Source organism: Antrostomus carolinensis, unplaced genomic scaffold, assembly GCF_000700745.2.
Source record: "Antrostomus carolinensis isolate BGI_N321 unplaced genomic scaffold, ASM70074v2 scaffold394, whole genome shotgun sequence".
Classification (NCBI taxonomy): domain Eukaryota; kingdom Metazoa; phylum Chordata; class Aves; order Caprimulgiformes; family Caprimulgidae; genus Antrostomus; species Antrostomus carolinensis.
The window spans coordinates 61,660-76,390 of record NW_010312648.1 but is presented as its reverse complement, the minus strand read 5'-3'; the positions used below and the strand labels follow the sequence as shown (position 1 = coordinate 76,390).

Here is a 14,731-nt window from a genome sequence, read left to right as displayed (position 1 = left end):
TCAGCTGCATTGCCTTTCTGTCTGGAGGATGACAGCCTGCTGCTGCTACTGGTTACTCCTTGTCTCTCACAAGGTAGAGGTCTCATGCTCTAGCTCTTAAGTTGGCAACCCTGACAATAATTATATTGAATTTGATATGGTGTCCCATAATAAGATTGCTTTCTTGGTTTAGTCTTTGATCAATCTAAGGAATTAAAAAAAAAAAAATACATATATTAAAAGAAGCCTATTCAAGTTACACATTAAATGTTCAGTCAAGAAAAGAAAAAAAAATTTGTCTATTTAGCCTTAAATTGCAATCTCGGTGAAATACAATGATGCAGTATTTATTTATGCTATCATTTTAAAATGTCTACTTGTAGAACACCTGTCAATAGCTCTTTAGAAAAAAAATTACAGTTGTATTTTTTAGCTCTATGTTATTATTTGTTCCCATCAATGAAGCATGAAATTGCTAATTTACAAAGCAACTATTTTATATTTCATTTATTTAATAGACACGTTATTTACATGTTAAACTTTACAAATGCATAATTGTCTGCCTGTCATAAGATTTCATTTTGCTACTCCACATTTATTTTAAATAATAAGTCTTAATGTGAGAGATTTTATATTAAGGTAAAAGTTTAGTTATTGTCAAGTCACCAATCTGTAATGTCCTGAGTAATCCATACATATTTAATCAGGCCTGTCAGAGATCCTCAAGTAATAGGATTTGACTATTTCTAGTACAATCAATGGAAGTTATTACTTAACATTTTGAAAAAAAATAATTTGGAACCTGTTTTGGTGCTTGTCTGAAGATTTGTGTTCTTCAAAAAGAACATTTTTTAGAATTGGCAGTGAGAATACACACAGAAATGAAAAGTAACACTTAATAGTTCATAGAGGAAAAAGATAACCCTAAGTATGTACTACATGTCATGGACATGGATTCTTAAAGCAGCTGTTACCACTTAAGAAAGACACCTTGGGGTGGGTCATTATGGTTAGTTCTATGACATTGTCAGCTCAGTACTCAAGAGAAGGTAATTAAGAATGGAAACAGTATCTGATAGAAAAGGAAAAGAGTGCAAAACATGTTTTTATTTGTGAATCCCAGTCTGGAATACTACATGGATGCAACTGGAAAAAGCCCCAGTAAAGGGTGACAGAGATGATTAGGGGTGTAGCAAGATTTCCAGGCAGAGCTAAATAACCAATAATTCCAGTACAGGAAAAAAAAAAAAAAAAAAAAAAAAAAGTCAGCGAGAGATAGAACAGAGATTCGCAAAAGTACCTGAGACATAGAGGAAGCAACAGGCAGCTACTACTAGCACTTTCTTACAACTCAGATACAGGGAGTTTACAATGCATTGCCAAGTTTAAAATACAGAAAATTGAAGTTTTTTCAATGTTACTATATGTGCAACCAAGTAACAGGCTTACAGTACAAAAAAAGTAGAGGTTTGGGGTATGTGACATGGTTACTTTGTGGGACTCACTGCCTCAAGGTATTGTGAAGCCTAAGAAAGTAAACATGTTCAAATACAGATGAGGAGAAGTGCTCAAGTTCACAGTGGATAGGTGAGTAACCATAATTTGTTTGGATTTAGTTTCTGGTCTGCATGGTCCTTAACCTGCTGATTTTCAGCAGCTGAGCAGGGAATGGCCCCTCTTTACTGGCCCTGTTTCCTAAAAAGTCACTGTAAGGGACTAGGGCCTTTGGTCTGATAGTCTCACTATTCCTCTGTGAAAGAGCCTTCTTTTCCATTACTGCAACAGAAAATAATTACTGATTTTTTTTTTCAAATTAAGCAGTGATTTCATTTCCTAATTCCTAACAGCTAGAATAATGTGTGTAAAATTGGGTATAGGATATTAAAATTTCTAAATTATACTTATGCCGTCTTGCAGACCATTTCATTTGAAGACCCGATTAAACTGTTTAAATAGTATTGTTAAGAGGAACAAGGCAATCCTTACTCTTCATTACTGCACCAAAAAATTACTGTGATCTTAAGCACTTGTTTTGCAGTTATGGAAAACTTTAAGACTCATGAAAAGAGCAGATAGTAATAAAAAATATTATCTCCTCACACCCCTTCTCTGTCTTTCATTTAGTTGAAATAATCTTGTCATATGAGTGATTGGGTCTTATTTGAACTGCCAGGACACAACCTATCAAATCAACTTTGAATTCTAAGTAAACCTATTGAAAAATAAGGTATGTGGTTCTCCTAGAAGGTTACGTGAGCAAGAAACTAAAAGTCAAAAGACATATATATATACAAATCGTGGTTATTAGAAGAGTTCATTTGTCGTAAATTGCCATTGATTTTTGTTTTAATAGTGACATACTTTTAAAGATGGTCCTTTTGACACTTCCCAGCACATTATGTTAGCAATGCTAATGTATTAGTTGTCCTCCCTGAACTTGGATACAATTAAAAATTGATACTGAAAGAAAAATGTTGGAGACTTGTAACATTGTGAGATGTATTTTCTCTGAGATTGAATTTAGAGTTTCCTGGCTATAGCCCTGCATACTCAATATGCTGTGAGAGCTTAACTGGTTTCTTTCCATATCATAATAGGTTTTAAAATCCCCAAAATGAAACTGTTAACATTTAATATGCTATGCGTTGGCAACTGTACCCTACGAAACAGGATTCTGCAATAAAAGAAGTTAAAATTAAATTGAGGACCCTGCATGACGCTGAAGAGAGAATGGTTTTAATAATGCCATTTTCTTCTAACGTCTGTTGTGCAATAAAGACAGCCTGAAACAATACAATGGTGATCCAAACAAGGAATAATAAGAGCTGCAAACAACTAGGAAGATTTGCTTTCTTTACACAGTCTGTTATGAAATAATAAATAAAAACAGTGTCAGATCAATCTTCTACCTCCCACTGTTACTGTGAGCTTTTCCACCAATTAGTTTTACCTTTCTGTGGAAATTGTGCCTCACTGCAGTTACGTCTATACTGAGTAACAATTCTGGATTTATTTTTTTTTTTTTTTTCTGGCTAGAAAAGTAATTTCTGACTATCTGCTGTTCATGCTACCATTTAAAAGCTTACCTTGAGTGACTTGATTCTCTCTCCTGTGATTGAATTGTATACTGAGGCATGCTCAGGCAAAGCTATGCTACTACTTACATTTTCTGTTGCCTTTCCTCACTATTGTATGCCTGATTCTCATGTTAATTTAATTATTGCTGTCCTTCTCGACCTAGCAGTTGCTGCTCTCATTTATCACAGAGCTTGGGCTCACTGATGAAGACAGAGAATTGTAATGAATGGTTGTCACTAAATTTATTTTTTTTAAAAAAAAAAAGGGAGCAGATCTGCTAAATAAGATGTTAGAGCAGCAGTTAATTATTTTTCAGAGTAGATTCAGATTATTAATCATTAAAATAGATATTACAATTATCCAAGAAATAGACAGTAATACTCACATATTTGGCATTTTCAGGGGATTTTTTTTACATAAGTATTATGAAAAATTAAGATAATGAACAAAATAAACTCCATAATGTAGTTTTTTGTTCTGTCTCATGTTAAAAATTACAAAAATTGCTTAGTATTTATTTTAAATAACACAACTGTACCTGTTATCTCTGAAGGTGATGCAATTGCAAATAAAATACAGTGAATCAGCCTTAAATAATATCTATCTAGCTTTTTCATTTTTGTTACATCATGCTAAATGACCTGCTGCAAGTTTTAAAATTCATTTGAAGAATTAATGCATCATAGAATAAGACCTCAATGTTTATGTTCAGTCTGGCTCTTAATTATTTTGCGAGAGAAGTTGAGGTGACCTTGACTGTATTTTTTTCAGAATGACACATTAGAGACAATTTCTAGATAGCAGTCTTTTACACCCTCCTTATCCAATGCTTTGAGAGAAGACAACCTGTCTATGAGAGACAGGATCAGCCCACCCGGTAAATCCTGTCTCTCATATCTTCTCCAGTGCTACGACAGAGACAGGTTGTCTTCTCTCAAAGCATTGGATAAGGAGGATGTAAAAGACTGCTATCAAATAATTCTTCTTCTTCCAGTGAAGAGAAATATAAATTAAAAGAGAAAATGCCGCATTAGAAGAATCATTTAATAAAGCTGAGTGGCCTTATTAATTATCTTTTTTTTTAATAATTTGAGATTGTTATCTTCCAAAGTAGGTAGGCAATACTGTAGTTAAGTACTAGTTTGCCATAGAGAAGATGAGGATTCAGGAGGATATTTGAAGATAGTCTGTTGCAGCAAGGATCTTGTATTACTTTTAAGGATTACCGGCCTACATGAAGCACAGTCTGGATGACCAGGACAGTCATCTGCCCAGTACCTTTTAATGATTATGTTTCTTGCCATCTTTCATCCCAACTTTCAATTACTTTTACAGTATTTAATTTATATTTACTAAATCAAATTGAGAGATAAAATAAGTTTATACTGATCTGAGCTGGATCCTTGATGTTACATAACTGCTTGTTTTTCAAGTTCTTGCTTTTCTGTGCCAATAAAATGTGCAGCCAGGGCCCAGCTGTGCAATTGGTGGTATTAGCATATACATCTGAGTAATCTGAAGGTATCTAAAAAAACAGTTCAGTCCATGATCTTCATGACCTCAAAGAATGGCATCTGATGGTAAATAAGTGGTTACGTTGGCCTCAGACTAGTTCATAGGCCTTACAAGAAGTGCACTCATAATTGGAATTAGCCGATACCCTGATTTCTATTCTGAGCAGAGTCCAAGCATTAAAAGGATAAGAAATTTTAATTCCTTTTCTTAACCTTAAGACCTCTCTCTTCAGCTCGGTTACAGAAGGTATGTTTTTAGCTAGGTCACAGTATCACAGAGAATAACAATGAGTAGAGGACTTTGTAGTTCAACATTGTGACTTGAGAAAGGCTTGTTCCAATTTGCTGTCATCTTACCATACAGCAAGACTGACAGGACTGAAAAATACTAAATGTTTTAAAATTTGCTGGGCTTCGCAAGACATTTTGTTAGGGGTCTGTGTTTATATTTGAAGGACTAGTTTAGTCTCAATGTCTATGTAGATGCCGAATATTTACCTTCATTTTGCTTTTGGAAGCAGTTTGTAACTGTCAATTAACATAGCAATCCCTTGTATCTGTCCATCTCTTTGGCATGATTTGTGTCTCAGTACAAGGCTGGATGGTCAGTCACTGATGACTCAGTGTAGTTTGAGCACTCACAATATATCCAAAGGGCAGCGACACTCTCATGTCATCTACCATTCAGAGAAGATGAGTGACTTGAATATAGGAAGTTAGCAAGTTATTTATGGACTTGTTAGTGTTTTAAGCCATGGAAAAATCTACAGTTTTTATTCATCTTCCTGCACTGGAGCAATATTTCTTCAATTTTAAAGTAGGTATCAATTACTTTTTATATTTGTACTTGTTCTTTAATATGCTGCCTAAAATCAGAAGTTATTTCTGATGAAATAAAAGGCTGTACTGGTCAAAAATAAAATAATAGAAATGAGTTTTCTTCTGGTTTTTCTGTATTGAAAGCAGCAATAGATTTAGTAAATAAATTATTAAATCCAACCCTCTGAAAGAAGTGTGAAATATGCTAATAAAAAAGAATTGCTACTTTAAACATTATCAAAGGGATTTTACAAAATGCTTGACAGAATGCTTTATAACCAAATGAGTGACAGCTTTGCTATTTTGATATTTGGTGATCTTACATTGCCATTTTTTTAACTGTAAGTTTTTCCCTGGGAAAGTCAGGCACACAATGTTCTCAAATCATATGTCAGATTGCTATGAATAATGTTATTAGCATTGAGTGAGGCCAATTTTTAAGTAAAGCAGCTACTCCTTTTCCCCCAAAGGACAAAACCAGAAGCTAACAAGAAAGGCAAATATGTTCTCTATATCTGCCAGTGCATCCACGACCGTAAATAAATAAATTCTGCTACCTGTGAAAATCACAGCAAAAACCACACCCATGAGAGGCACAGTGTAGCCAGAAGAACAAAAAGAGTTTCATTAACTGCTTGGCTTCTTGATATTTTCAAGCTTCTGAAATAAGATTTTCATCTAGCTAATACTGTACTGCTGTGATTAAAGAGAGTGGCATACCCTGGATCTTCTGGCAGAAGCAAGGATATGACAGCAATTGCATCTTGGCACTCTTTAGAACAGAAACTTCAGGAAGTTATGAGTCAAGTTTCACTCTGCCAGCAGGCCCAGAGGTATCTGCTGGGGCCAATGCAGCAGTTGGAGAAGTTGGATGATGGGAAATGTACTATGTGGTGCATTTTTTTGGGAAACTGTTTGCTGGTTGCCTCCTGTGTATCCCTGGCTGGTTGGTACTAAAGGCTACATCCCCTTCTCCCCTCTCCCCAGGTGGCTCCCTGGGAAGCTCATGGTAAGTATTGCCTCTCCCAAGTGGTTGGCCTCTAGGCAGCGGAAGATAAATTCTAAGTGACCTGTCAGTCTCAGCTTTGGGGTCTTATTCTTCATATCTAGCTTCGCAGACTGCTGTCTGTAATTTGGAGCAGCAGTGCAAGTGCGACTGCAGTAGCTTTGTCAACGAGGTTAACTGTTTGAGGTGTGGTCTGCATAATCAGATTTTGAAGGTTGCATCTGAAAACAGAGGAGAGAATTCCTGAAATGGAATTAATTGCGTGCCAATGAGATGAACTGCTTACATGGTTTGTTACCATCAGTGTTATTAAAGGATATGGCTCACTTTGACAGCAGCTCTACTTGCAAAGCCCCAGCTCATTGGGGCAGGAGTATGTTCTATTAACAAGTAATGTGTACTTCATCTTTATCTTAAATTAATGGGTAAAAAAATACCTCTTTTCAGGTAATAAACATCATATTTTCATCTATGCAATGCTCAAAATTAAGATGTGCAGAAGTAATGTTCTTAGATTAAAATAAAAAATAAAATAAAAATATATATATATTCCCTTTCAGTGCTACAATTCCTGTAAGCTGGTTTATGGCCCACTTTTATTGTATATATCTTTATATACAGTTGCTTGTATGCCATAATACTGTGTTATCAAATTCTAGTTTCCTTTAACAGCACACTTTACTTTTCAGAATAGCCCTACTGAAAAGGTCTTGACAGGTTTGCTATGCATGCTTTGAAAATGATTGCTGTGTTTTCTCTATACTCTCGGGCACTAATACACACCTGATCTTTTACTCTTGTCTCTGTATCACCAGGCCTCCTGAACCTGTTTACAGCACTGTGAACAAACTGTGTGATAAACCACCTTCTCCTAGGCACTATTCCCCTGTCGAGTGTGACAAAAGCTTCCTTCTTACAGCTCCCTATCCCCACTACCACGTAGGCCTGCTCCCTGACTCTGAGATCACCAGGTACTGCATGCGCTTCTTCCTCACCTCCTTTGTTAGAGTGCATGACATCACTAGATTTATTTCATATTTTGCATCTTCACCATAGATCTTTTTCTACAGCTTATGCTTGTTTTTAACCATGCTTTCACATCTGCACCACTGGAAGATATATGCTATGTCAATATATAATTTTGGTCATCCAAAATCCAGTGATGAATACAGGCAATGTTTTGATCCATTGGAATGGTGCTCTAAAATAGGTTACATAAGACGTAACATATTTTACAACTAAATTCAGTATTTGTGTCTCTGCGAGTATGGAAAGTGACTAAGAATTCACTAAAAACTCTAGTAATTTGGTTTGATTCCAGTCATTTTATTTCTATGTTGCACATACTTTGTTCACTGAGCATCTTTGGATTTATAGAGTGGCTGCCTAAGCCATTCAGAAGAAATTGAGCAAAAAATAATTACCTCCCTCACCAAGTCATGGTTGAGAGTACATCTAAAATTTAGCATTCCCTAGGCTAGCTGTGCTCTGAGAAGACACAGTAAAACCTAAAATGTGAACATTTCTATGACTGAAGTAATGGAAGACATTTCTGTAAAATATTGTCAGTGATTGCCTCCTGAGAAATATTTAATAAAGAAAAACATACTATCCAAAACTGTATCCTAGTATAACCCAGCTGTTCTTCTGTAGTCTGCTAGGATAGTGGTAAGCTATCTGCAAACAAGATTGTGAGAGACAGAGGAAGAGTTAGGTACAAGTTTTCAAGAAGGTGTTGAGTGCTTCCTTTGTCAGGAAAAAAACCTATAATCTTTTGTATTCTAGAGTAGAAGAAAAATAATTCTATTTGGAGCTTTGATCGTAGGTATTTTCCACAGAAAACACTTTTCAAAGAAAAAAAGGAATGTGGGAAGAGGAGAGCAGAAGTGTGTAAATGGAAAGTAAAATGGTAAATTAATGTAAAATATAACAACAGGAAAGAAACTCCAGGAATTAGAAAAACAGCTGTGAAAGGCATTGCAGTGCTATGAAACTGAAAGCTAAATTAAAAAAGCAATAAGACAAAGACTAGTGAAGAATGTAACAGATGTGGTAAGACCATGCAGAAGCTGACAGTTTATTAGAATGAAAACTGTGTAGCTTCCAGAATTTGTAAGAAGATGCTTAATCACTGGACAAAGTGATTAGTCAAGCTGTTCATGCCAGTGCAAATATGGGTGAAAAACACTGATAAGGAGAATATTTTATAGAGGTAGAAATATCTCCAGAAAGGCACCAGGTACTAATCCATGATATTTTAATTTCTCTGCAAATATTATCTTAAAGGATATAACTAGCCAAAATGTAGTAAAATGTCTTCAGGTCTTTAGGTACAGAGAACACATGAGTAATTTATCTGTAAGCATCACAGTGCTTCTGTGTATTCAGAGACAGAAAACAGAAGAGATTGTTGTAAAAAAGATGTCTTAATCAACTCTTACATTCAAATGGTCCCTTTAGAAAGAAAGAAGAACTAGAAAGTTGAACAAGCATGTTCTAGGGGGTTTTGGGGCCATGGAGTTGTGTATTGGGAGCACTGAGGATTAGAATGTGGGTTGCTAACCACTGAGAGATGCAATTCATTGCTAAATGATTGATATCTATAGACATGACTGTCAGGACTATGGATACAGCTTGGGGGAAAAGTGTGCATCTCTTAAGGCTACTTCTTGCAGACCAGATACTCAGATGCAGATAACCAGTGGAACCCTGGAAAGCTCACAGAACTAAGCCACCTGAAGTAGTAATTCTCTACATCCTTTTGCTTTATTGTGTGATTGATTGAATACTTGATCATCAGATGTTTGATGACCTGACATCAAGACTTAAAAAGCTGTGTTTTGTTCTACTGAGTGACAGTTAGCAATTCTCTTTAAGAACAAGGTTTCACTTCTCTGCATTACACTTTGATGTAAAATTAAGCTCTAGTCCCTGTATATTTAATCAGTTTGTTTATTTCAACAGTCCAACAAAAACTGCAAAAAAACCCACAAAAGATGAGAAAAGACACAACTCAGTTCAAAGCTCTGCACAATGCTCTGCTACATGCTGTGGTAGAGGCAACTGATTGTTATAATTTATACTTCCTTCCCACTGTGAAATAAGACTCAGATGGAAAATATGACAGTTTTTGATGTTCTCAAATACTGTCATCTTTTCCACGAGACTCTCTGAATAGTTGATGGTGCAGGAGGACATTTGAAATATTTTACTAAATGCCCTTGGGGAGGAAAGTGACAGTTTTACAACATATACCATGATCCAATTTCCAAATAGACTCAGTATTCACAGTTGGAGAACAGAATTTAGAAAAGTATTAATCCTGTTTTGACCCTAATACAAGTGTTTATTTTTTCAGAAGTGTGCATTGTACACAGCCCTAAATTTCACAAAGGTGATGCATCTCAGGGCTGCATTGTGTTAAATATTTGGAAGAATGAATGCATAAAAAGATGTTGTTATAAATCCACATCTGTCCTTCAAATATTGACCGAGTATTTTGAAAGGTCTCCCTTTACTCTCCTGAATTCCTAAAAGCTCTATTCCTCTAATTTATACACGTCTCTGATCTTAAGTCAAATATAAAAAGATATTTCCCTGTTTTCCTGCAGGCTTCCTAGAAAGAGTTTTTCGTCAGAATTTGTCGGTCTCAGCTTTGTGGAGGAAGGGACAGGGATTATTTGCTTTTTTTAGTAACTGCAGTAATTGTCATACCTCCATGCTCCAATCTTGAGAATCCACTGCTGAATGGAAAGAAATTTGGTTTGACAAATAACTCTTCCAAAGGAAGAGAAACATGATGCATGTTCTCCCAGTTGAAATACTTGTAAGCCAGCCAACGCCTTTCAGATTGCTGCTTCAGATAATTTGTCAGCTACTCCTCAGATGGTTGGTTTTTCAAGGCTCATTAACTTAATAGGCAAAGAGAATTCATAGGCCAAAACCTTATTTGTCTATAATAAATTCAAGTTTATAAACCTTGCTTTTATTGTGGCCTGTTTTAGCTCCTGGGAGATTTTGAGGTCTAGAACAATATATTCCCATTTTAGGATAAAAGTAATTTGTTTTTTGATTGAACTATCAGTTCATGTAAATTGATATTAACAGTGCTATGCCATGTTCAACAGCTGAAAGTCTGTCCCATTGAAGGCAGGAGGAGAGAGGGAATTTTGGAATACTAAGTTTTTCTTTGAGAGCACCACGTGGGAATGGATGTCATTATTGACAGTTATGTGTACAATTAGAAGATTATCAGTAGTGAAAAGAAATCACAGTTCACAGTCTTTGCATTGAGAACTTCCTTACATTCACCGATACATAGACACCCTTTAAAAATGCTTTAGTTCTACTCAGAACTAACTTCCCTGTCTTCACTGAAATCTTTTTGGCACTCTAGTTGCCAGCACAGTTTTTGCTAAAGGGCAACCCTGATATTGTTGGCTTGTGTGATTTTTTTTTTTTACTAGGAATTTTCTTTTCTCTTAAGCCTTTGATCATGTGATTGCATCAATATTTTTTAATATGTGTAGGGGAATGGACTAAGGGTAGGGTTTCAGACTTTGTAGTTGTGGGAGAAAAGCTTAGGTGCATGACTTCTCCCAAGAAAATAAAAATAAGTGAAAATTTTTTTCATCTTAAGTCTAGGTTTCATAAATTTGCAAATCCTCCTTATGGCGCTTGGGTGCCTGGATTTGAAAGTGTTTGGCTTGCTTTTTAAATCAAAATTAGTTTCTTGAAGCCAGCCCCAGTTCTGGCTGATACTGTGATCTGCAGTCTTAGGCAAGGTAGTTAATGATTCGGTGCTTTGTTTTCCCAGTCTCTAAAACAGATTTAACAATGATCTCATAGACCTTCTTTGAAAACTAGTTCGGTCTGAGACAATAGCATTGTATTACTAATGGCAATTTATGTTATTATTTAATAACATCAAAATTATTTTAAGGTATTTGATGAATTAGATTAATCGGTTCTTGGGACCACCACTACTTTCTCATCAATAGGGATTAGGGAGAGAAGATAATATTGGCACAGGGGTCTAGAGCAAAACCTTTTGCAGAAAACAGCATGACATTTGCATAAGTATTCAAGAGTAACTGAGCATTGTGTAACTCTACAGAGCTACACAAATAGAAGTGTGCTGAAATATATGCAGGACATATGGGTAAGAAGACCATAATATCCAGAATCTTAATGATTGATGCATGAAGCTACATGCAACGGGTGGCTGAATTCCCACAGCCTCTGTGTAAGCACACAAGGGTCACTACACTTCAGTAGTCTCTGCAAGCAGACTGGTGTATGTCTGCAATGATAAGCACTACTGTTTGTGGTCACCTCACTGAATTTTAGGGTTCCCTGGGTTCCCTCCAAAGGCCATGAGGGACAGCTGAGAAGGTGCTGACTGCTTTTCAGTGATTCTAGCAGGAAGTTAAGGTAACTACACTTGCAGAAGGTGTGACTGGTGGGCCTCCCTTGTACTTATTGCTATAGTGTCCTTTTTCATTTGATAATATCTCTGCAGCCTTTTCTTCACAATAACCTGCTGGGAGCAGGTCAAAATTATTGTCAAAATGATGCATATAACTGCACTTGTGTGTGTCTGCCTTCCAGGGACACTCTTGTCATCTTTATTGAAATTCACATTGTATGGGAGTTCTCATCGTCCCCTTTTCAATCCCATGTGTTTAATATGGGAATTATATCTCCCAGAACAAATCTAGCCATATTTTGAGTTTTTTGAAATGCCTGTTAACCTGAAAATGGGACCTATCAAAGAGCAGTAAAAAGAATGGTTATTATGAAATTGAGTCTTCAGCTTGCCCCACATTAACACAACCACCTTTCTTGAGGTTAAAACGAACTTTTACTGTTGCGTTGTATTCACTTATTTATTTTATATGAAAATTTCAAATAATAATTACAAATTTGGAAATTAGTCTCTTTTGGGCAAATGGATTTAAATGCTTATATATTTAAATTCAAAATTGGAGCAGATTTTTACTTTTCCCTGTGGTAACACCTTGGAATCAACTTCTGGACTGATCTGCATTTTACACAATCCAACCACAGACAGCGAGCTGTGAACTAGCCTTGTTAAATAACACTGCTTAAAGACAATGGAAGGGAATAAGTGCACAATGCTTTCTGTGTATTTTTGAGCAGCAAAATAGGCAATACTGAGGTTCAATTTGTTCAGTGTCAATGGAAACAAATTAATCCTATAATCACACCCCCCGCCCCCCAATCTTTAGAAAATAAAAGCCACTCGCTCATTTTCCTTTGCCTGGGAAATGGGGGAAAGAATCAGAAAAGATAAAAGTGAGAAAACTTGTGGGTTGAGATAAAAACAATTTAATATTTGAAATAAAATAATAATGACAATAATAATGGTAAAACAGCAATAATGGAATATACAAATGAGTTATGCACAGTGCAGTTGCTTACTACCCACCAATCAATGTCCAGCTCATTGCCAGATAGCGATCCCAGAGGAGAGAAAATCCTGAAACTGAAAACCACAATCCCAGAAGAGAGTGGAAGCGAGTTTTCCAGCCAACTCTCATTTATATACTAAACATGAAGTTGTATGATAAGGAATATCCCATTGGTGTATCAAAATGACAATTTGGGTCTGTTAATCTTACTACACTCCCCCCCACCAGCTTCTTCTTCACCTGCACCGTAGCAAAACATGGGAAGTTGGAAAGTCCTTGATTTTCTTAGTAACAGCTAAAAACATCAGCATAGTATCAACATTCTTCTCATACCAAATCCCACACTGACACCAAAACACAACACTATTCTAGCTACTCAGAAGAAAATTAGCTCTTTCCCAGCTAATACCAGGAGTGATGGCATTTTAAAAAATGAACACCATGACTTTTTGTTTTGAGAAGCACAACACTATTCTAGCTACTCAGAAGAAAATCAGCTCTTTCCCAGCTAATACCAGGACAGATGGCATTTTAAAAAATGAACTTGAACATTTTGAAAAAAATGAACATGACTTTCTGTTTTGAGAAATGACTTTAAGGCATATCTGTACACAAATTTAGGCATTCAGAGGCACAGAACATATAGCAACCCCTAAGCAATTTAAGACATTCAACTGGTCATCATGGGAACTGAAGCATCTTAATATCGCTGATTTCAGTAAGAATTAGGTATGTAAGTGCTATAGCCTTCACTCGCAATTTAAGACATTCAACTGGTCATCATGGGTACTGATATTCACATTGGTGGGAACTGAAGTATCTTAATATCGCTGATTTCAGTGAGAATTAGGTATATAAGTGCTATAGCCTTCACTGCCTAAACAATATCTTTAGAAATTCAAGTACTTCTTTAACTCTGGTAGCAAGGTCTTCCTAAAAATAAGCTTGGAGACCTTGACTCACACACTGGAATGCACATGGCAGCAGTTGACAAGATGCAGCCCAGATGCATACAACTACATAGCCATTATGCTTGACTGGGTTGCGCTGCTTCTGAAAGCAGTTCCACCACTGCAGTATTTATAGTTATATATTATAAGGCAAAACAAAATAATAATTAACTGTGTTGATTAACTGTCTACAACTCAAATGCAATGGTTCAATGTAGATTGTTCCTGTTTGTGAATCAGACTCCTGAGACTTTTACATTATTTAGGATCTTTTGGAAATGATGCAAATTAATTGTGGGTTTTCCTTATCACTAACAAATTAAAGTGTCTTAACTGGAACAGTTTCCTGTAATTTCTTTTTGATTCTGACTAAGGTGTTCTCTTTAAGGAAATAATACAGTTGTATAATTGTTGTCGATAATGAAAGAAAAATGATGCTGCCTTTCAACCTCAGCTTTCTTGTTATTTTGCATGGACAAATCTCTAACCCTAATAAGTACCTATAGATTCTCTTACGTGCTTTCCTTTTTTTATTGAGGAGTTTTCTATTTTGAACACTTTTAACTAATATGATTAGGAAGATTCACCTTTTAAAAACTCACAGTGATGATTGCAGGAGAATCTTAACCTGTAAAAGCGTAAAATCTCTACAGTTCAAGTGTTTAATTACATAAAGTTACAGAAGCCTTTCAGGTTAAGGTGGGATGCTTCAGGTTAGAGCCTGGACTTTCTTTCCAGTTGTGCTGTCTCTTTAGTTGAACAAATCACTTAATTCTATTTGCTTTGCTTTACCTATCAGGAAAATAATCTTCTCGCTCAGTTATATTGAGAAGGATAACTAAAACAGAATAGAAGAAAAATTTTAAAAGTGTATAATTAAGGTGTTTTTTTCTCTTCCATCATTTGGAAAGTGTTTCATATTTTTTGAATATATGGTTTGGTTCTCTGAGA

The 14,731-nt window shown here is 35.8% G+C and overlaps 1 protein-coding gene across 1 annotated transcript in view; it reads left to right on the top strand.

The window, feature by feature from the left end:
• Nucleotides 1–14,731, top strand: part of LOC104524243 (disks large homolog 2) — a gene marked incomplete at its 3' end in the record, with an annotated part of 153,228 nt that overhangs the window by 80,855 nt on the left and 57,642 nt on the right. The window contains exon 7 of the mRNA XM_029084759.1: nt 7,212–7,367. Within this exon, the coding sequence (XP_028940592.1) occupies nt 7,212–7,367 (156 nt within the window). The remainder of the gene's footprint in view (nt 1–7,211; nt 7,368–14,731) is intronic.